Source organism: Rhinolophus sinicus, chromosome 13, assembly GCF_057876585.1.
Source record: "Rhinolophus sinicus isolate RSI-liver-muscle chromosome 13, RSI-T2T, whole genome shotgun sequence".
NCBI classification, from domain to species: Eukaryota; Metazoa; Chordata; class Mammalia; order Chiroptera; family Rhinolophidae; genus Rhinolophus; species Rhinolophus sinicus.
In genome coordinates this window covers 58728096-58751186 of record NC_142513.1, presented here as the reverse complement: position 1 = coordinate 58751186, position 23091 = coordinate 58728096, and the positions used below count along the sequence as shown (strand labels likewise).

Here is a 23091-nt window from a genome sequence, read left to right as displayed (position 1 = left end):
ATTTCATTCCTGCTCCAGTTCCTGCATTAACTCGTCATATCAGCAGGATATATATAGGCACTAGAATTAAGGTTAAGAGCTTTGGCATCTGGGTTCAAATCCTGGCTATGCCACTTACTGGCTGTGTGACCTTAGGCAAAAGGTTTAACCTCTCTGAGCTTCTCTTCTGTAAGAACAAGAGCTAAAGACAGGAACTTCCTTAACAGCGCTGTGAGATTTATAACATTAAAGTGTGAAGAAGCACAGTGATTGGCTCAGAGTAATTACTAAGTTAGTGTTATCTATAGTAATTATTGGCAGATGTTACATTTTTCGAGGTGGTATGAAACCAGATGTCACTGTAGACACTAAGAAATTTAAATTCAAAGGCATTTACTGGAACTCTCTTCACAACAGAATTCTTTCTGGCAGAGTAACCTGGACTACTGTGAATTGGAATGAAATATGTACTGAGTAACAGAAATGAGGGATTCAAAGTCACCGATTCTGTCTTCAGCCATCAGACATAAATCGACATTTAACAAAACCTTCAGAGTGGCTCTTCCCCATGCTCTAAGCAGCCTGTGTCAACCGCAGGCCAGAGGCTCTCTGAAAACCTCATTTCCTCCTGACACAGATTACAGCCTCTGGTCTGTCTATTCTGACTGGTCTCATTAAGGTATCCCATCTCCCTTTTCCACCACCATCTGCCTGGGGAGGACCCAGAAAGCTCAGGCTGGATTATCAGGTCCCCCTCCGTAGGCAGGAGGCCACGCGCCGAGGTCATCTCCAGGACATCTGTCTTCATGGACTCAGTCCCCTTGTGGTGTCAGCGGGCCAGGAGAGCCCTCCCAGTCCTCCATGGTCCCTGGTGACAGGTTTATGAGGAGGCTGCCCAAATTGGTGAAGATCATGAGAACTGCTACTCTCCAGCACTGTTAAAACGGAAGTGCTTTAGGGAGAGTTAAAGAACATTCTCTTTCGGGCTTCAAAAAATTCAGAAGATGAATAGGAAATTGAAACAAATTTGGTGTGTTTTTCTCTCATTAGACACCACAATAGTCACACACCCCATCTTAATTGAGGGTGGGTAAAATTCATTCTCAACTTCTGAACATACCAGCAATTTCCTAGTTTCTATCTCCTTTGAGTGACTGTTAACAGGCATCTGTCAAGGTTCAGTTGGTGTAAGAGGGCTGCTAAGATCCCATAAGGAAGCCAAGCACAGATTTCATACCCTCGGGTCAGCGTCTGCCTACGGTGTCCACGGGGTGAACGCAAGCTTGCTTTAGACTACGTACGCCTAATGGTATGAAACGATCATTAAATAAAAAGGGTGACTTTTTAAAAAGAAAACAGTGAGGTCGGAGATCAAGTTTACCTTTTCCAGCTAAAGCTACCCTCAGTCAGAAACTATTGGTACCAGGAAAAAGGACTGTGTCAGGGTCTCCACCCAGGGAGCCAGGAGGGGCCAGGAGGGGCCAGGAGGGGCCGGCAGGGAAAAGGTAAAGGAGTGAAGTTTGTGGATTACACTCAGAAGAGCGTCTACCTGTCCCCAGATAGAGGCTCTACCTACTTTTCTCGCAACACACAGCCTCTCTTGGTCTATTTTTTGTTGTTTTTTACTTTTGATAGAGACATAGAAAGGTGTAAGAAATATTTCCTTTTCCTTTCCCTCCGCTGCGAACGCAGTTGATGTGGCTCCTGATCCCTGCCTGGCATGGAGCACACAGGTAGGGGGAGGACGGAGGCGCGCACATGCCAGGCCAGGCTCAAGCGCAGTTAAGCCGCGCAGGGAAGCCGAACACGTGGGCAGATCCGCTTTCTGCGGCCTCGCGCCTGGGCCCCCGTCCGGAGTGCGGACACACCTCATCACGTTGTCATCAATCTGCATCAAGGACGTGGCTGTGTAGAGGCGGCTCAAGTCCGAGTCCTCCAGGCTCTGGGGTTTCTTTACATGGTCTCCAAAAAGAGCTTGTCTGGAATGAGACACAAAAGCCAACAGAGAATAAAAAGCAGGTGAGAAACCAAATCATCACGTTGTACACTTGACCTATCTTAGACTCTTATTTGTCAATTATACCTCAATAAAGCCCCCCCAAATTTTTAATTAAAAAGAATTTTTAAAGCTGACAATAACCACAGCAGAGCCTGCTTTCCTGCCCAGAGGTAAGCTACCGTGTTTCTCCGAAAATAAGACCCGGTCTTATATTAAGGTTTTGCTCCAAAAGACACATTAGAACTTATGTTCAGGGGATGTCACCCTGAAAAATCATGCTACGGCTTATTTTTCGGTTAGGTCTTATTTTTGGGGAAACACAGTAGGGGACAGTCTCTGACAAAGCATAGCTGGGTAAGTTAAAAATAGGTGATTTCAGACTTCAGAATGTCCCAGAGGATAAGCTGGCACGGCTGGATTTTGAGTAACTGCAGGAAGATGGATGTCAAGACCTTATTTTCCTTTTCAGGGGCAGCTAGACAAACTCAAGATTGGGCCTGAGCCTTCCTAGGTGGCTATTAGAAAACCTTCATTGCTGGGGAGGAGGTTTCAGGTGGGTAGTCACACAGTGAGTGCAGGAAGGTTGGCCAAGCAGCCTAAAGTTGTGGGGGCCCCATCTTTACATTGGTGGTGACACTGCCCCCTCTGGCAGAACTCCTTTCACTTTATGAGTTTCTGCTGCTTACTAAGGAAGACAGCTCTCCAAAGTGGTAGCTAAAAAGCTAATGTATGCTCAGAAGAGTAATCATGTCTATTAAGAAAAAGAGCCATCTTAAGAGGATGACAAGAAACGTAGAGGTCAAAATGTGCACATTTAGACTCCCATTCTCAGCAAGGGCTCAAATCCCACAGCTGGAGGAGTATTGAGTTTGCTTTGAGGTTTGGCCTTACAGTGCGAAGTCATTTATAGAAACGAAATGTTCCGGTTTCCATTCACAACCTCTCGCAAAGAAGAGGAAATTTCTTGAGCAGTAATTTTCCCCCCCAAAGATTCTGTATCTATGGTATAGAATAAAAGTGCCCCTATTACACAGTGGTATATGCCATTTATATTTCAATAACAGTGGAAAAATAAAAGGACAATGCTGATAAAAAACAAAAAACAAAAGTGTCCCTAAAATTTCTAGACGTGTGGCTTTCTGTAGTAACTTTAAAAAATGTAAATCCACTTAGAGCACATCCAAAGGACTCTCCCAATTTGTTAAGACGTACATGGTAGACCTTCCGGATGGACTAACTAATCAATGGCAAGACTGGGCCCTGTAGCAAATCAAACATTCCGTGGGAGGAGTCACTTTCCATTGGAGGTGTGGCGAGGCAAACAGAGGGCTGGAAGTTGGGGTCAGAGTCCTGGCTTCACCCCTTCCGGAACCTCAGTAAATCCCCAGCCCTGTCCAAACCTCAGCTGAGCCACACCCACCTCAGGGCTGAGCACCAACTGATCCTCACGCTCCACAATCTGAGTGGAAACAGTTTATGTCCTGCCAGCCCCGGGGAACATAAGTCTCCCCGGTCCTCCAGCCACCCAGCACGAGCACCAGCCTTGCCCAGGCACCACGTGAACCCACCCACAGGAAGACCAACCTGGGGTGCGTGGCCAGCATGGGCAGTGCCACTTTCTTTTTACAGTTGAGAAAAAGAGAATAAGAAACTGATCATTCAGTCAGACTGTCTTTCCTAGGATGGCATCAAAACCCCCCTAAAACTATATTTTTTGAGTGCCCATTATGTGCCAGGCTCTTGGGGAAATGAGAAGCCCAACCCTCCAAGGCTCTATGGTTTAGTTCCAAATGCAGAATTGATACCCGGGAAGCAACAGGAAACCAAGCTGGGGCTGGAGGGGCTGGCTTCACAGAGGAGGGAACTGAGATGGACCTGGAAGGATGGGGTTGGTTTGGACAAGCAGACATTGTGGGAAGGGCATTCTCCCAAGGGCACAGCGGTCTGGGAGAGGCCAGAGGGCGCGTGAGCTGGAGGGGCAGGGAGGAGTGGGGGGACGGGGAGAAGACGTTGATTATAATCACGATGATGAGTCATCGCTGATATGTATTGAGACCTACTGCACACCAGGCCCTGCTCTAAGCACTCGTGAGGGGCTGGCCACCGAAGGATTCTGAGCAGAAGAGATGGAAGCAGGAGCATGGTGACACGTGGACGCCACACTTTGCACCAGCGGCTGGACTCCTGTCATGCTTCTGCTTGGTCGGAACCCCAAGAGCCAGCAGAGAATGAGTCTTGATCCCCAAACACAAAGCATGGTACGGAGAAAGTTTCCTAAACAATGCCAGCCACCCTCAGGATTGCCCGAATTTGGGGAAGAACAGGGTAGGACCGGCTTCTCGTCTTGGATTTATTGGGAATTAGGAGAGCAGAAAGCGATCTGGTGAATGTGCGAGCTGGGTACAAGTTCATTTCGAACCCTGTCACAAAGCAGTCAGCAGAGGATCTGCACCCCACCCTCCATCGTTTCCTGGAGAAACAAGAGAGCTGGCTTTTAGTGACACGGAAATCAAGCTGAGACAGGGACTCTGGCTCCCGAGAGAGCGGAGGGTGACATACCTGTGTGAGAGGATGATCTTCTTCATGTTGTCAGCCATGAGGAAGTTGTAGAAGCGCCGGCACTGATCCCACTGCATGAAGGTCTCCTGGGCCCTGGGAGAAGCACCCGCAGAGTGAGGGGCGGCGTCCTGGCGAGGAGGTGGCGGGCGGGCCATGGGGCAGCTCTTACTACTGAACACGTGCTCACATGGAAAGCACGGCTCCCTACGTCGGGACGGCGCTTCGCTGGAATTCAAACTAGCTGCAGAGGCCCGTGACAAACCTCTGCAGGGCCACAGGCTCTGCTGGTGACACTCCCGACACCCTCTTCCAGCACCTGAGCCTCCTCTAGTCACAGAACCTGCCAGCTGCAAAGTCTGCTTCAGTTGTCATTTGAACACCCTCTCTGTTTGGCTTCCTACCCTGCAAGCATGTTTTTCTGGCCTGATCATGGGTGTGTGCAAGGGGAGAGTGGGTGTGGAGAGGTAGGTATAATGCAGCGAGAAACCTAAAAAACTTTTATTGCTGTTGGGTTTGAGCCTCACCACAGCTGGCACCATGGAGCTGAACTTAAAACTATGGAGCTGAACTTAAGTCCCAGAGGAGGGACTTACACTATGGCCCATCTGTCCCCACTGGGTATTTCGCTAAACTCTGCACAAGCCACCTCACCTCTCCAAGCTTCAGTGTCCTCGTCTGTCAAATCAGAGGTTAGAGAACCCCTCTTTGCACCCCGATTGCTCTACAGCTGAGGTATCCAGATGTTTCTATCTCAAGCCTGACAGAGGCCACCCTGGGGGACATGGGTGGTGTCTTCATTGTTTCTGATTGGCGGATGGAATTCTGTAGACAGAGCATTCTCTAGGGAATTCTATCAGCCAGGAGAGCCGGCCAACTAGTGGTGTTAACAGTGAGTCTGAATTCTGGCCTCAGAATTCGTAAGTTTTCAAGTGATTCAGTAAGCCAGAGCGTTACACTGAGCTTGACCACACACATTTCCAGGGCTGGTGGGCGGCTACTTATGCTGAGGGAATGTGTTAAGTCAGCCGGATACCAGCTAGTGTCAGAGCATTTATGTCCTGGCTTCGCTGGGTCAGCACGTCATCAACTGGAGCTTGTTCTGAGGCGGCAGCTACACTTTGCAAGCGGGTGCTGGCTTCTGAGCCTAGAATTGGCTCTAGCTAGAGGAGACATGTGCTACGGGGATGACAAGCCAGAGGGAGGGGATGGGCCACTGACAAGCGATGCTGCAGACTCAACTAGGAAGGATTTACCAGAAGCACGGACTCCCGGGCAGACGAGCCCTCCCTGCTCCATGTGGGCATAAGGGAAGCACGGCTGCCATCATCCCAGCGCTGAGAAGGCTCATTGCCCTCACGCCTTGGCAGGAAAAAGAAAGGTTACACTGGTTTAAAGCACTGCACACTGTCCTTCAGTGAGTAGAGCTGGTGGAAATGTTGAGGAGACCTGAGCCCCGGGCAGCACCAGCACACACAGGACGACGGCGTCTCCTAGCCTGCCATCAGCGCCCGTGTGTAGGGCCACTGGACCTTAGCCCCAGTGTTAGTTCCCTGTGCTCTAGAGGACAGAGTTGCCTCTTTCTCTCCTCACTGCATGAAGCTGGGGTGGAGAAGTAATTATGAGGAGGAAAATCTTTGAGGTCTCAAAGAGGGGTGCTATGGACCATATCTGCAACATGTATAGCAACTTAAAAAAATGAAAGTATAGGCAACATACAATATTATATGAGTGTCAGGTGTACAACAGTTACTCGACATCTATATACCTTACTAAGTGATGACCGTGAAAAACCCAGTAACCATCGGTCACCGTGCAAAATTACTATGATACTATTGACTATATTCCCCATGCTGTACATTACACCCCGTGACTTATTTACTTTATAACTGGAAGTGTGCACCTCTTATTCCCCTTCACCTTTTTCACTCGCCCCCCCCCCCACTCACCCCTCCACCCGTCCCCTCTGGCAACCATCAGTTTAGTTTCCTAGCTTCTTAAACCTTCTCTGCCTTAGTTCCAACCTGTTTGCCAAATGTGCTGGTCATGTGCTCTTGCCAACAGCAGGTGGCGCTACTGCAGCAACATTTTGTTCTTTGAAGGGGAAAAACACCAAGCTTGTCCTACATCGTCCTACTTATCAAACCCACTGCTCTCTAAACAGTCCGTGTTCACAGTCCTCTCACAGCATGTGGGTGAGGAAGGGACTCAGCAATTCCAATTTTACAGATGGTAGAAGGCTTCCCAAAACCTGGTCGATTTGTCAGGTGAGCGCAGGTGAAGTCTGCTCGTGCCCGGCCCTGCTCCCTTGAATCCTGTGTACGTCCTTTGCTGACCTCTCTGTTGTCACAGTGACTGGGCAGGATGAGACTTCAAGTCTCCTGTGAAATGTGCCCACACGTAGATTCTGGCCCTATGCCCCAGATTCGTGAATCAGAATCTCCAGGGGTGGGGCCCAAAACACTGAATTTATTTCTAACACGCTCCCCCAAGTCATTCTTAATCGAGTGAGATGGTCACTGGTTGACCAGACGGGGCTGTGTGATCCACTGATCTACCCCCCTTATTTTATAGTGATTAATGATGATGGTAATTAAGTTACTGGCTCATTTTCTACGTGCCTGGCACTGTTCTAAGTAGTTCACAGGCATTAACTCCCGTGGCCCTCACTATGGCGCTACGGGGCAGGCCTATGTATTATCACTGTCAGCCCCATATTGCAGGTGAGGAAGATGGGAAGCCCGGCTGAGGCCCTACAACTCAGGAAAGGCTCCGTCAGGGATGTCTTACATGACGGCTGGGTACATTTAAACCCTCCTTTTTGGCCAGCCTTAAGCCTCAGCACAGGCTGAATTCTGGGCCTGCATTAGCCCTTTGGGTGTGCTGGCTCAAATTCCAGGTACTTTTAGAAATAACGTAGCTCCATCTCATCGGAACACAAATGGGTTTATACACATCACAAGAGATAATAGGTGACGCAAAGAGAAAGGGTTCATTTATTAACGGTAAGAACCAACTGGCATTACGCTGCATCAGTGATGGAGATTTTGTTGTTTTTGAGGGAGATATTGTCACGTTGTGAGATTTTGGGTTTCCTCCAGAGATCTTTAATAATCGGTCATTCCCATTTGTAACACAAAAGTCATTACGCAGAGTGAGTGCAGGAAGAGGTACGAATGCATCTGAAGAATTTGGGGGATTCCAAATCTGCGTGTGTGTGTGTGTGTGTGTGTGTGTGTGTGTGTGTGTTGACTCTCCAGAGATCTGGGAACACACAGGATGAGTCCTAGGACAGTAACACCCTCCGAGGACTCATCCTGTGGAGTTCTGTGGGCAGGAGACTAAGGGGCGAGATAAGTCTTTATCCAGTAGGTCACCTCCTTGTGGTGATGTCTGGGACACCTACGAATACCTGAAGGTGAGCGCACAGATTAAATGATTTCTATAGATCCCTTCCAGATGCCAGCTGAGACTCAACTCTTCTGTAGGTAGGAGGGATTGTCAGGTTCTGGGGTGCCTGTCTCCTGTGGTCTTTCATAAACCCCCAGTTGTACAAATCTCCTGGGGCATGAACAGATTAAGTCCCCTCACAGAGACTCCCTAGGGAAATGCCAGCTATAAGGGGCTTTGGCTTATTCAATTACAGATCTGATCCCAAATACAGCTACATATCCCAGGCTTACGGGGTCTGAAAGGACAACTCCAGCATACGATGTGGAAGGAAGAGACCTGGAAGCTTCTGCTTAGTCTATCACAGCATTTCCTGGGGTCTTCACGGGACAGCGTCTGGTATGCAAATGAGTGCTCACGGAAGGACCTGCTGGAAGGAAGAAGTGGGGACACGGGGTGGGGATCACTCACCTCAGCGCACTGTAGCCCTGGCACACGCTGACACAGCACAGCACCTTGTCTTGGTTGGCTTGAGTCTCCCCCAGGTATTTACACACGATGTTACCGCCCAGGCTAAAGCCCACGACGACCAGCTGAGACAGGGGGTACATCTTCCTGATGTAGTTCACCATGGCTCCAAATTCCCAGGTGCAGCCTGTGGGCAGAGAGGCGGACATGCAATCGTGAGAAAAGGTGAGCTGGAGGCTTGTTACTAAACGGAGAGAAGCTCCCAGACGCCCCCCCAGTAGAACAGGAAGCAGGGCATTAGCAGGCAGGTACTATACGTCCAACAGATATGCAACGTGCCTTTAAAGGTAGGAGATCTGTCTGGATGCTCATGGAAATCAAAAGAGACATTCAGGGGGTGCTTGAGCACATATGTTCACACACAGATACAAACAAAAGAAAGAGCAAGTCCCTTTGGGATTAGATTTTAGGCTACAAACAGGAAGCTGTACTCGTGTGTACAGTGATTCACAGAGTTAAGAAAAGTACCAGGTGGATGTTATTTACAGGATCTTCTCCAGGGAGAGGGAAGGAAAGACAAACCGCAGTCCAGAGGGACCGCCAGGATGCTCTGGAGGATTGAGAAAGTGTTCTCGGTGACGTAAGGACAGGGTGCCAGGGGAGGCAGACCCACTCAGACACACGCAGACCATGTGTGGGCCTCGTTTGCCCAGAAAGAATGATCTCAACGGCTGCCCCCTAGGGAAGCTGGTGAAGTCATGTTGTTTCAGCAGCTCTGCTAAAAAAGGAGATAAGTGGCCATACATGGGGGAAGGAATTCATCACATCCTTCCAAGGCCCAACCCCAGGCTCTGCAGGGGGCCAACCTTAAATAAAACCTAACAGGGAAAGTTAGGGGCTTTGGCAAGAAGCACATACAAGACCGACCAGCATGAAGAGAATATGGATCCTGTGCCTGTTTTTAGAAGTACAAGTCTTTGGTCCAGCAATGACACTTTTAAGGGGACTTTATACAGCAGAGGTGTGCACAGGTGTGCAGATATGTGTGCAAGAATGTCCACTGCAGTGCCATTTGCAACAGCGAAGGACTGGAAACAACCTGAATTTCCATCAGGAGAGGGCTAAGTTGCTGTGAAAAGGAAGGCTATAGACTGATTTGCTGACGTGGAATGACTGAGCCATCTTACTCAGGGACAAAAAAAAGCGGTGGGGCAGGGAAGGGCATCATCTCACGTGTGTACTTGGGTTTTAAAGGGATTACCTGTGCACACATATCTGACTGAGGATGTGTTTAAAAACTGTAGCAGATATTGATTTTTCCGTGGAGGAGATTTAGGGGTCTAGGGTGGGAGGGGGACATAGTTTTACTCATCGTATATGGACTTCTGCACTGTTTGAATGTTTTTACTATGTACATGTGCTACTTTTTCAATAAAAATCCAGCCAGTTAAAAAGTCTAGCAAAAATAAATAAGAATAAAAAAGGTGTTTAAATCCCCCTAGAACAGTCACACCTGTGCTAAAGACACCCCACAACTCTCTGGTGCTGGCTCGAGATGGGGACATTATTTGCCTGCTTAAGAAATGGTACCAAGGGACTTACTTTAAATTATTACTAAAATCTTTAATCCTCCACCATTTCCTTGGGGTTCTGCCTAATTTCGTTCATCCCTTGGCTAATTACTTATCTATATTTCATTCTAACATTGAATGAGCCTGTGTTTGAGTCCCAACTCCATAAAGCAAAGATGGTCTTGGTACCCATTGGGCCAGGCCTTTGGGGGGCACTCCGTCAGGGTTACGTAAATGAATGGGCCAAAGACTGACGGACCACGTTCCAGGCTCTGTATTAGGGACTCAAACACAGGTTGGAAGCAGGTTGAAAGGGATGAAATGACGGGCCCAACCTCACACAGTGAGCGAGTAGGAGCACAGGACTTTGGACCCAAGTCAAACCCCAAAACCTAAATCCTTGGCCTTGTATCCTAAGTCTACAAGTAAGTCTACAAGTCTACTACTGCAGGGGTTTATTTTTGTAACAAAGTCTCCCTTTTGCACTATCTGATTCCTTTAGACCAGGGGTGTCCAAACTGCGGCCCGCGATCCATTGTTAATTGGCCCGCAGCAAATTTCAAAAATATATTTAGTTTACTTAAATAAACCAGGTGAGGCAATACGTACTTCACCTCGAGTGAGTGGCCCGGCTGTTTGTGTATTTTACCGCATATGGCCCTTGGTAAAAAACGTTGAAAAGAGTTTGGACACCCCTGCTTTAGACACATCTATCTTTACTCAGGTTGGAGACTAACTATTGGAGACCTAGAGCAGAGGTTCAGATGTTAGGGGGGCAGTTACCAAACCCGGATTTGCTACATTACTGAGGAGCTGTGCTACAACTAATTGTGTTGGCACTTGGGGAGCCTGGATGTGAATCAATTCAAACACATCTGATCTGGACCAAGGGCCAGCCCTGCCTAATGCTGGACAAGCTGCTGCGGGTTTTGTGAAGGAGCTGCCATCTCTCCTCGGCAAGGGATGGGATGGTGTCTGCCAAGCTCCAGGACCAGCTTCCTGGTAGGTGCTGGGTGCTCCTGGGCTCTCCACCTGATGCCAGTTACCAAATGCCCTCAATGTCTGGGAGGCCCTCCCTGGGCTGTTCCGCTAAGAGCACAATAATCTGTGTTTTAATACTATGAGGATTTTAATGAAGTTCTATGTGTTTAACCTCGTGGGATTAGCACCAGTCACAAGATTTAGGGCTCTAATCTTGCTGGAGCTTTTCAAAGCCAAGATGAAATATGAGACACTACCTGACCTTAGAGAGATGAGAACGACAGGGCCATCTCGGAAAAGAAACCTGCTGAGAACAGGAAAGACTCTTTCCCGCAAGTTCCCACCCCTAAACAAAGACAAAGCTAAGGCTGCCTGAAAGGTACTATTTCAAAAGCCACTTGCCCCGAATGTCACTAACATGACTAGGGAGGCTCAAACACAAGGACCTGGAGACTCGCTGTTCCTTGTGGCTGGAGACTTTGAGTCATCTCTGCCCTTCATACCAGGCCTGGGCCTGGCACATGGTGGGTGTAGCACCAATGTTAGCTCGGTAAGAAGGATGTCTGAATCATATGGAATGAAAGCACACCTCGGAATATCACTGCATTTGGAGAAAGGGACTTTAAGGAGGTGATTCATTTAAAATGGGTTTGTCAGGGTTGGCCCTGATCCAATAGGACTGGTGTCTGTATAAGAGATTAGGACACAGCTAGAGTCCTAGCAAAATAAAGCAGTTTTCACAGAGTCCGTGTATCTGAGTGTCACGTACTGAAATAGTCACAGATGAAGTGACAGGCTGTCTAGGACTTGCTCCAAAATAATCTTTGAAAGGGGGATGTTGGAAGGGGGTGGTTTGTAGGTAAAACAAGATTGGCCATATGCTGAGTAACGGCTGAGGTTGAATGGTGGATACACAGGGGTATATTCTGGGTTCATTTACTCTTCTCTGTACTTTTGTATGTTTTGAACATTTCTATAATAAAAAGTTTTTAGAAACCTGAGGAAGAAACAAGGATTGTGTAGACCTGTACGTATCTATGGTTCTCAACGCTGGGGGTACGTTGGACTCCCCAAGGGGATTTTAACGTTGATGTACACAATGAGAATTAGGGGTTCTTTATGGGAGAAATAAAGGAAGACTTGAAGGAAAATGCCATGTTACTACACGAGAAAAGTAAATACGGTAAAAATAAACTTTTCCAAGTTAATTTCGATGTTAAAATTCCCATTCAAAATTGTGATGCACCGTACTAGAGGTCACCAAAATCGACTTTTGCTTCCTGGGAAGAACGCCTCTCCCCCACCTCACTGCTGTTAGGCTTGGCCTATCTCTTGCTGATGGGCATAAATTCTGAACTCTGGAAAGGAAGGCAGAGGCAGCAGTAGCAGGGCCCTTGCAGTGAGCACAGAAAAGGGGAGACTCCACGTGGCCACGACTCGTGCTTACCGTAGGTGAACATGCGGGGCGAGGTCAGTTCAATGTTGGGCAGGGCGCCCAGGTGGTTCAGCACGGCGCAACGATAGCCATTTTTCTGGGCATAGTCGACAAAGGTTCGAATGTACTGCTTTTCGCTGTGATTGGCAATTCCAGGGCAGATGACCATGGTGATGTCATCTACGGGGCGAGAAACAGATCCCACTATATCCAATCCACAGTGACATGACAAATGGACACAATGACACTTCAGTGGCTTAGAAAACAGTTGGAGGAGATTTAACATACATCTTTTCACTCAATTCTCTGGGAAAGAATGTTTCCCTTCTAGCTGGAGCTGTCGATATGAGTGCCTCTTAAACTTTATGGTGTAGGATCAGTTTTTAAAATTTCTACTCCGTCATGGACAGATACTTTTGAAAAACAATAAAAATTAATTACTAGAAATATGAAATAAAAAAACATGTAAATCTCATCTTTTTATTACTAGATTCAACAGATATAAAACTACTCTGAAAAATTGCTATACAATGTTTCTGAACATTACTCTTAATTTCTGTATGAAATGCTGCATGAATGAACAAATGATTGAATGGAAAAAAAAAGTCATGTCTGCACCTCTTTGAAACAGCAATTTTGAAATAGCAATTTTACTTTCAGGTAATCTTTCTACTGATACACTCGTACGTATGCAAAACAGCGTCTGTACAGTATAGATTATAATGGCAAACAATTGAACACAACCCAAATGTCCAAACATAGGGGTCTGGTTAAATAATTTATGCAAATCCAAGTGATGAAATATTAGGTGGCCCTTAAAAATGAGACATCTTTATATATACTAATATGGAAGCTCTCCAAAGTGTACTAAGTGAAAAAAAGCAAGGTGTAAAACAGTTTATGATATGCTGCCATTTGTGTGGATAAAAAAAAGACATCTATGATTGTAAATCATCCACTAACTCTAGAATCATATACCAGAAACCGAATAGTGGGTGTACTGGGGGGGATGGGTGGGGAGTAGAGGTGGGAGAGAGACTTATACTTTCCTTGTATACCCTTTAGTACCTTTTGAATTTTCTATCATTAGCATGAATTACCTACTTGAAAATATGAATACATATTGTTCCTTTAAAAGAAAAGTGGAGCTTGGGTTATTAAAACTGATTATAAATTTTCCTTCCAAAAGTTAAGAGGAAAACAATTTTAAAATTCTTACGCAATATGCATAAAGAACCTTAAAATTTTTATAAATGTTGTCCTGGTAATCTCAATTCTTAGAATCTTGCCTCAAATTTTATGATTAAAGATGCTCATCATAGAATTAATCATAGTAACAGAATTATAAACAAGCTAAACACCCAATGATAGAAGAATGATTAAATTATGGTAAGACCACATTGTAGAATATTAACCAATCATTAAAATGATGTTTTTGAAGACTTTTAGACTTTTTAATGACATGGGGAAATAATTATAATGTATAATAATTCAAATTTTGGAAAAACTGTGTATAGAACAGGAAGTAAATGGAACAAAATATTTAAAATGGTATGTTGGGTGATGGGATTATAGGTGATTCTTTTCTTTTAAAAATGTTTATGTATGATCTAAATTTTCAAAAATGCGTATTTATTCCTTTTATAGGAAAAAAAAATCATAAAAGAAAAAAAGAACTGTTTTCCTTAGAGCATTTCTTGGATGCAAATACTCCTTTGCCCAGAGTCACCCATATTAACCCTTTCTAGGGATGATGGAAAGACATGAATGAGTAAAACAAAGAATGTAAGTTTTTCCCTTTTCAACTTTCCACCTCTGAGCAGACTGGTTAAATTTTGCGCTTCAATGGTAGAAGAAATAAGAGCATTAGAAACAAGAGAAAAAACATGTGACTGGAAAAGAGAAATAAATATTTGAAAGATCAGCTATGAGATTTATAAACACAATGTGAATGCCTAACCTATCATTTCGTCATTCCTTCTGTGACTATTTATTGGGAACCTACCGTGCTGGCCTCTGGGGAGCCTTACATCCCAGACAGATAATAAACAACTGCACAGATAAGTTTAGAGAGTGGCAGGTACCATCAAGAACTGAAGCGGGGAGGTATGACGGATTTTGGGGGATGGAAACATTAGTTTAGGGGAGGCAGGGATCGTCCCTCTGAGGAGGTGACATCTGAGCTGGAATGACAAGGAAGCAGCCATGTGAAAGTGTGGGATGAACATTACAGACAGAGGGGACATAAATTAAACCTTTGTCACTAGCTACTCAGCAGTTCTATTACTTTAAGTAACTGCAAGTTATAACATGTTTATTGGAATTTACCCGTTAATATTTACTGAGCTCCTACAAAAAAACAACGAGGTGCCTTTGCAGACTACAAAACTCAAAAGACGTGTTTTCTTCCGGTTGGAATGGCATTTTAAAGGGTGCTGCCATCTAACTCCACTTCCTCCAAGTTCTTATTGTGTATTTTAGAATGAGTGCTGATTGCGCAGGCTGGACAGAGCAATGGAAATAGGAGTTGTTTCTGAGACATAGGTGTCCCAGGCCCTGCCTGAAAAATACGACCTTAATGTGTCTTTTTGTCAATGGAAACCTAAGCAGAGGGTACCTAAGAGCCTTTATCTGCTATTATCCAGCAAACAAAGTTAGCCTGCACTGCATCCCTAAGCTTCAGTTCCCTCATCAGTAACAAATACGGCATTGACTTTATGCGGGTTACATGAGATAATAGTATAGAGAAAGCACATGGAACAGTCTGACTTCTGTTATCAACCCAGAGGTGGGGTCCTGGGCCCCGAGTTCTGCCTCGCCCCCTTACACCAAGCTTCTGTCTTTCACGAGAGGATTAAAAACTATTCAACAACGCTTCCTGAAGAGTGGCACATGGTGGCTGGCAAGCACAGGCCACTTCCTCCTACGTGATGTATTTCAGCAGACTTCCTCCCAGCGCGGGGACACGCAGGATGGTCAGAGTCGGAGGCCCGAGCGCATGCACCGTGCTTTCTCACTGACTGGTGTCCCTTCTCCAAGGGATGGCCCATTATATGACCCAAACTAGTTTACCTCCAACACAGTGCTCAGCCAAGGGCTCGAAGAGGTCGAAGGTCGAAGTGGCTCCATCGGACATGGTGATGAACTTCCGGTGCCCATACGGGTGTGGTGACCTCACCCTTCCCATCTTCCCATACAAGGCTGTCTGGATGTGTCCGCTTTTCCCCCAGATCAACGGCGGAATGTATCTAAGAAAGAAGGAGACAGGAGGTCACTTTTATCCATATTCCTTCAACAATGCTCTGAAAAACCTTTGCGCAAAAGTCTTTCAACCTATTTAAGTTTTTTCCTGACAAATTCTGTACACTAGCATAAATGAGGTTTTCTTGAACCTTACATCTATGCCGTGATTTACCCCTTGTCCCCACTTATGAATACAACCTGCATCAGATTCACTTTAGAAATCAACCAGATTCGCTTTAGAAATCAACCAGGACATGTTTATACGGCCAGGATTTCAAATTTGGGGTGTTATGTCATTCAACATGGGTTATTTCCATAATGTAGAATAAAAAGAAAGCAAGTAATGCTTTGAACACATGCTACGTAACCGGATTAGCCTCATGATCAAATGCGCTAACATGGACAACATAGCCCACGCTCACTAAACGCTCACTTCTTTTCCTTCCGGACAAGACAATTCACGCTGTGGTGGTTCCTCCATCCACCATACCTGCTGCTCGGTTACAGTGGGAAGGGCTGCAAACTCGTCTAAGAGCCTGTAAGTGCCTTGTGCATGTGTGTGTGTGTGTGTGTGTGTGTGTGTGTGAGGCACTGTATGCCTGAGAGAAGGTGCCAGAAGCGCAGAGCAATGTAAATATTTGTCGGATTATTGAAGGATAAAGGCTTGTTAGCCTAAGCAAGGCATGATGCCAGCCTAACAACTATCCTTCGTGAAAACATGGTGACTGGTCCTTGGTACAAAGTGCAAAAACCACAAACTAGTTAATTACTGGGAAAACAAGGCGCTCCGAGTTACAATTAAGGAATGATTAGTTCACAACCACAGTGCAAGGATGATCCGATTTAGTAAAACCGTTATTGGTTTCTCTTCTGCAGCTTTGAGCCCAAGCTTGATGGCTGGCCAGGGTTTGTGTTCTATATAAACTAGCGTCATATAATATAAAATGGTAATGACATCAATCCTTCCTCTCTGTAGTATGTTACAGTGGTGACAATTTTACTAACAGTTTACCTTAATCTATCTGCAGATTCATGCCTATCATTTCTATCAGGCCAGATGAACCTAGAAGCCCATTTTAAGTTAAACCAGATTTGCTCTCTTTTTTGGTAATTCATTAAATCTACACAAACTTTATAGAAGTGAAGCTAGCACCTTAAGCCAGCCAGCTCCCAGACTAACTTCCTCTGTGGGAATGGGGAGGAGAGGGAAGAGTATTTTAAGGCCTAAGGACATGAAGCCACTTGCCAGCATAACAGGGCAGGTGCAAGTCTCGGAGCAGAAGCCATGGCGTTTGGAAAGTAGTAGGAGACATTTATAAGAGAGGATTATGACAGTAACAAGAAGCGAGCTTATAAAAATAATGTCAACTGAACAACTGAATACAAGATTGAGATGAGAAGTGATAAAGGGTTTCAAGCTACCAAGTTGGATGATACACTGTGCCTGCGGAGGGGGAGTGATGTAAGAAACTAGACTCCTGATGGCTCCTGGAGGAAAGTACCCTGTGCTTATCTCGGGCTTGATGAATTTAAAGGCTCTTTTCCAGGCATAGGAGCCAGGCTCATGCAACTTTTCTGTCTATCCCCAGGGCACCCCACTCGCTAAGTATATAGGGAGGTCTGCTGAAGGAACACAGTACACACCCACTGAGTAAATCTGAAAAGACAAAGAGACACTTACGAAATCATATGCATCCTAACAATGTGAATTTGGCAGTAGCACGCTTGGTGTCTGGTTACTGTGTTCTTTCCACGCCATCTAGCACCATTCTCAGATGGGGCTGGGATATCATTCTCGAGGGGTGTGTGTGTGTGTGTGTGTGTGTGTGTGTGTGTGTGTGAGAGAGAGAGAGAGAGAGAGAGAGAGAGAGAGAGAGAGAGAGAGAACAAGCGACTGCCTCAGCATCACCTGAGCCCTTCTTAGTTCACTGTAAGGCACAATCTTTAATTTTATGACAATAAAATTTTGATCACCGTCACAACACAACACCAGGTTTACGAAATTGAAATTGTGGACAGCATTTACTATGATGGGGTTCTTCTGTGTGTTTTTGTTTGTTTACATAACTTACCCACAGATCACAAGAAAAAAATTAAAAAACAAAAAAACCACCATAGGTGCCTAGTCACCTGGTTTAGGTCAGGACCAAAACGGTGGAAAATGTTAAAATTTTATAAACATGGAAACACTTAAAAGAGATGCTGCTAAAACGGTACATGGAGGAATATGCTTTACTCTAACTACCTATGTGGTAGTTTGTCTGAAAATATGCCTGCCAAATGCTACCTATTCCTGTCCCCACAAGCCACTTGTCCCATCAGGAGCTAAATACCTCCCACCCCCAACTGAGTGTAACCTGGCCTGTGACTTGTTTGGGTTGATAGAATGTGGGGGAAGGAATGCTATACACTTCTGGGCCTAGCCCTTCAGAGGCCTGGAGGCTTCTGCTCGAACCTCGTACCTCGGGGACCGGCAGCCATGTAAAGAGTAGGGGCTCCACTAACCAATGACGGAGAGGCAATACGGATGCGGACCTAGAGGATGAGACGGGAACGGAGAGCTACACGCGTTTTCAATTTTATAGGGCCACTAAATTGCCTCCCCCAAAAGTTGGATCAATTTATATTCCCACCAATTATGAGATGCACGAAAGTACCAGTCTTCCTCACCTTCAACAATAATTGGTGCTATCGATCTTTTACATTTTGGCCACTTAGATGGGTAAAAACTGGGCATTTCATTTCAACTTGTTTCTTAAGGTTGAGCCAATCTATGGTTAAAAAGAAAGTTTATTTGAATTTGGATTTCCCTGCTGCATGTTCATTAGTCATTTGTATTTTTTTTCTGTGAATTGTCTGTCCATGTCCTGTGTCCATTTTTCTATTATATTTTTCTTTTTCCGTTTGATTTGTAGGTATTATCTTTATCACGCCTACATTAAGCCACTATACATGTTGTAAAGGTTTTCACCCAGTCTATTGTACTGTACATTTTGTCTTTTATTTTACATAACTTTTATATTGTTTAAATTCGTTAGTTTTTTCTAACAAAACTTTTGTGTTTTGCATTTGCTTTAAAAAGACCTATTCTGACACCTAATTATATTTTGACTTGTCCCATTCAAAATATATTCCCCGTTATTTCCTTCTATTACTCCTACAGTTTTAAAAAAATGCATTATGCTTAAATCCAGTTATGTTTGCAAATGATGAGAAGTAAAAATCTAATTCATTGTTTCCTAACAATTAGCTAATTGTCCTTATACCACAAATGGCCCATCCTTTCTCTACTGACAATAGTCATTCTTAATATATACCAAGTTCTCAATTAAATAATTCAATTTATTCCTATCTTTTCCATTCTGGTTCATTGATCTATTTGTCCATGCTTGTGCCAATACGACACTGCTTCAATTAATAGAGCTGTAAGGAATATTTCGAGAGTTGATAATGCAGGCCTCCTTTACTCTTTCAAAATTTTCTTGACAGATTTTTGGCATTTTATTTTCCAGATGAACTACAGGAACAGCGTGTTCTATGGAAATCTTAGGAGATTTTTAATTGGAAACACACGAAATTTATATTTTACCTTGGGGAGGACTGACATCTGTACAATTTTGATTTGTCCCATTCAAAAACATGGTTTGTCTTTCCACTGTTCAGGTATTTAAGTCATAGAGTAAAACTTTATAGCTTGCTTCATGTTTCAATACTCAGTTTTTACTACACTAATTTGTATGCACTTCTATTTTTTTTGTAAGCTATTCTTAGTTAGCATCTGGACATGTTTATTCCTAACTGCTGGAAAGCAGAGGCAATGTCTTCTAGTTTACTAATCCACGTGGTAATTTGCCCAATATTACGCTGTAGCCAGTGGTTAGTAAATGCTTGTCACTAAGAAAGCAGCCAGACCACACTGAAACACAGAGGCAGCCTGTTCTTATCTTCTGAGCCTATTTATAATCAACCTCTGGCTATACTAACAGAACTGCCCATGGGAAAGACCTCAAGGGAAAATCTGGACCTCCCTCCCACCCCATCCCTACACACACGCACACACACACACGCACACACGCACACACACAGCTTTCGGGCAGATGGAGTTCACATCAGCAAGGACAGCTGGTTGCTGGGCTGTTTAAAAGAGAGTTGGAAAAAAAAGTTGACTCATGCTCATCTTTGCCCTAAATCTGTGGGTGACCAATTCTCCCCATGGGATCTGGGTCCCTTGGTTATAGCTGCTGAACGCAGACTTAGCTGTTATTCCCTTTGATTCTCTCCAGTACCTCTCTACCAAGTTGGCATAGGTAGGCGCACAGAAGAATGTGCTTAGTCTCAGCCTTACACTGAGCCTCCCAGCTCAGCAACTCCTTTCCAGTGAACAAAATGCCCATGAGCAGCTAGTCTTTGGCACTTGTTTCAGACAGGATGCTTTGCTTAAAGCAACAAAACCCAACTCTGACTAATTTAAGAAGGGACTGTATTAGAGGGATGCTGGGATGGTTCTGATTTGCATTTTCCTAATGTCTAATGATACTGAACATCCCTACGATTTTGACTCTCGGCCATTTCCTTCCATGCTATTTCTACTTTCACCTCTATCTCTAATAGTAATCACATTTTTAAAATTAATTAGTTGATAAATAAATATATATCATCAGTCTCGTTCATTTCATAACGACTACTATTGGTAGAAAGAATTGAATCAGAATAAAATGTGCAACACTTAAAACTGCATGTGGCATAGTTTAGTACTGTCTAAAAACCGACAGAGGAATCCAGTTTTCATAAAAGCACATAGACTTGCAAAATTTAACCTAGAGAATTGGACCTGGTGGAAATAATAGCCACAAGAGAACTTGCTGTAGCATAAGCAATGGTCAATAGTGCAGAATATGGACAAAAATCTGATTCCGAGCTTTGCAGTAAAATCTAAATGGAAAGCAAGCCTGCTGAAGATAAAATTTGAGTATTGCATTAAAAATTCATCACGGAATCAAACTGGCTCGGCAGAATTTGTTCCAGAAAATATTTCTCAAAGAAAACTCTTTAATGTGAGCATAACTGAGTGGGCAACGAGGTCAGAAGGAATGAGATTAGGGGAAACTTACTCACATGGCTGAGAAGTACCAATTTCACCCAGGGAGTGATGGGGAGTGCTAAGGACTGAATGTTTGTGTCCCCCAAATTCATACGTTGAAGCTCTATCCCCAAATGGGATGGTATTTGGAGGTGGGACCTTCGGAAGGTAACTGGGGTTAGCTGACGGCATGAGGGTGCAGTCCCCGTGATGGCGCTGGTGCCCTTGTAAGAAGAGAGAACACAGCCCTCCTTTCTCTCCATCATATGAGGACACAGAGAGAAAATGGCCACCTGCAAGCCAGGAGGGCCCCCACCAGGAACCAAAGCTGCCGCACCTTCATCTCGGACTTGTCAGCCTCCAGAACTGTGAAAAACAAATCTTTGTTGCTTAAGCCCCCCAGTCTATGGCATTTTGTTATAGCAGCTTGAGGGAGTCTAGGGCTCTCAGAGAGGGGGGACGTTTCTGAGCACCCAATGTCTGAGTCAAGGACTGGGCTGGTCACGTCTCTCATTTAATCTTCACAGCAACTCTGGGCGATGGTCTCACCCCATTTTACAGATGAGCAAAATAGAAGCTCGACTTGCCTGGTGTCACAAAATCAGGATGGAGGAAGGTCTCTGAGTTCTGTCCAGAGCTTTTCTTACTATGTCACACTCAAGACGTTCATCAACTCCCTTAACTAGAAGTTAAAATAACAAACATCTTGGTACCTGTTTTTTCTTGTCTCATCAATTGTCAGAATGTTAATACAAATCCTGTTTCTCCAAACTGATAATTGAATTTGCTGGAACTTCTCTTTGGGGTTCTTCACATACTTAAACAACAACAAACACACATTTCTTTGCTTTTACATGTTTTTCTGCAACTGTAACCAACTTCCTGATGTCAGAGAAGTGTGTTTCTGCAGGAGCCCCATCTGAAGGTGGTTAACGAGAATATGCACATTTGATTATTCCTCCGAGGAGGCCAGATTCCTGTTAATAGAATCATACGGAATACGTCCCCAAAGATAATGAGACCCAGGAGAGTGATGAGAGTGAGAGTGAGAGGATGGAGGGGGGTCGGCAAGGCGACAGGGGTCTGATTCAGGGAGAAATTTTTATCCTACTTTAATGAGTGAGAATAAACCAGGCAGGATGAGCGCCAGTGCCGGGGGAGGGGCCGCTGGAAGCAAAGCTTTGTGGAAGCTCCAGAAGTCAAAAAACTGAGCGCTAGGCCTTCATGTGTGTGTGCGTGTGTAAGTGTGTGTGTGCGTGCACAAGCTTATGTGCGCACAGGGGCGGTGAGGAAGCAGGATGGGGCAAAACCCCACAGAGTTTAGAGGAACATTCTGTAGATACTTATCCTGGATCCTGACCTGCCAGAGCCTCCTGTCCGCTGGTTTGAACGAAGGACTCCTGCTGCTCCCACCACAGTCCCCTATGGCTCCCTTTCCCCCACATCCGGCCTGCCAGACCTGCCGCCAGGAGGGCAGCAGCAGGTCTGGCGTGAGTCCACCCCACTGGGCTCACCCTTCTCCGCTAGAATGCAGCCCACTGGAAGCCCCTTCTTTTCGGGAGGCCAGAAGTGGAGTGGACCCCGCACGTCGCACCAGTCCTGCTGGGGGGGCGGGGCAAGGCTGAGGCTGGGAAACAGCTTCATCAGTAACTGTGGGAACACACATCTTGGGCCTTTTATCTCAAATGGCAAGTGACATATTCAGCTTCCCAAACACCCATTAATAGGTGCATCAGAAACATGCTTAAACACAACATTTCCCCCACTGGAGGCAAATACTGCTTCACAGCTGTCACACGTCACGTTTTCACTGTTGTTGCTAGATGTTCTATTCCTGAATCGCAGGCTTATGCACAGGAAAAATTCCAATACAGAGACTGTTTCGTTTTTGCCTGTAATGACCAAAAGTGGCCATATATGAAAGAGAGAGAGAGAGAGAGAAAACATCTGTTCCTGGAACTGGTTTCTAAATACAGGCCACAGGCCACCAGGGTGAGCTGGCACCTCGCTGACTCATCGTGTAAGCTATAAAACCCGAATGTTAGAACAGGCACATGAGTTACAATAAAACTGCTTAAAAAGAAAACACACTTTTTTGCTCTAAGGAAAAATAAACTCAATTTTAAAGCTCAGAGAAAACCAGTGAACACCCGTAAGAATTATATCCACGTGTTACATGTATCTATCTGATCCCAGTATCTTCCTGTTCCACAGACAACGTTCGGACTGGTCCGACTCCCCTGAACACAGATGGAAGCACAGCCCTCTCTTCTCGTGTGTATCTCCAGCTGGTTTTGACATTATGTTTCACGTGGGCTTGGAGTTGAAGAAGAGCTCCAGGGTTCCACCTGACAAATGCCATCCACTGAAGAACTAGTCCTGCAAAGAG

General features: G+C 45.2%; 1 protein-coding gene across 4 annotated transcripts in view; it reads right to left on the bottom strand.

Annotated features, from left to right (window-relative positions):
• The window catches only part of ABHD2 (abhydrolase domain containing 2, acylglycerol lipase), a 67174-nt gene that overhangs the window by 9397 nt on the left and 34686 nt on the right, over positions 1 to 23091 (bottom strand). For all 4 annotated transcript variants that reach the window (XM_019726745.3, XM_088789343.1, XM_074318128.2 and 1 more), the window contains 5 exons: positions 15452 to 15627; positions 12392 to 12559; positions 8396 to 8579; positions 4538 to 4630; positions 1848 to 1958 (listed from right to left, as the gene is read on the bottom strand). In XM_019726745.3, the coding sequence (XP_019582304.1) occupies positions 1848 to 1958; positions 4538 to 4630; positions 8396 to 8579; positions 12392 to 12559; positions 15452 to 15627 (732 nt within the window). The remainder of the gene's footprint in view (positions 1 to 1847; positions 1959 to 4537; positions 4631 to 8395; positions 8580 to 12391; positions 12560 to 15451; positions 15628 to 23091) is intronic.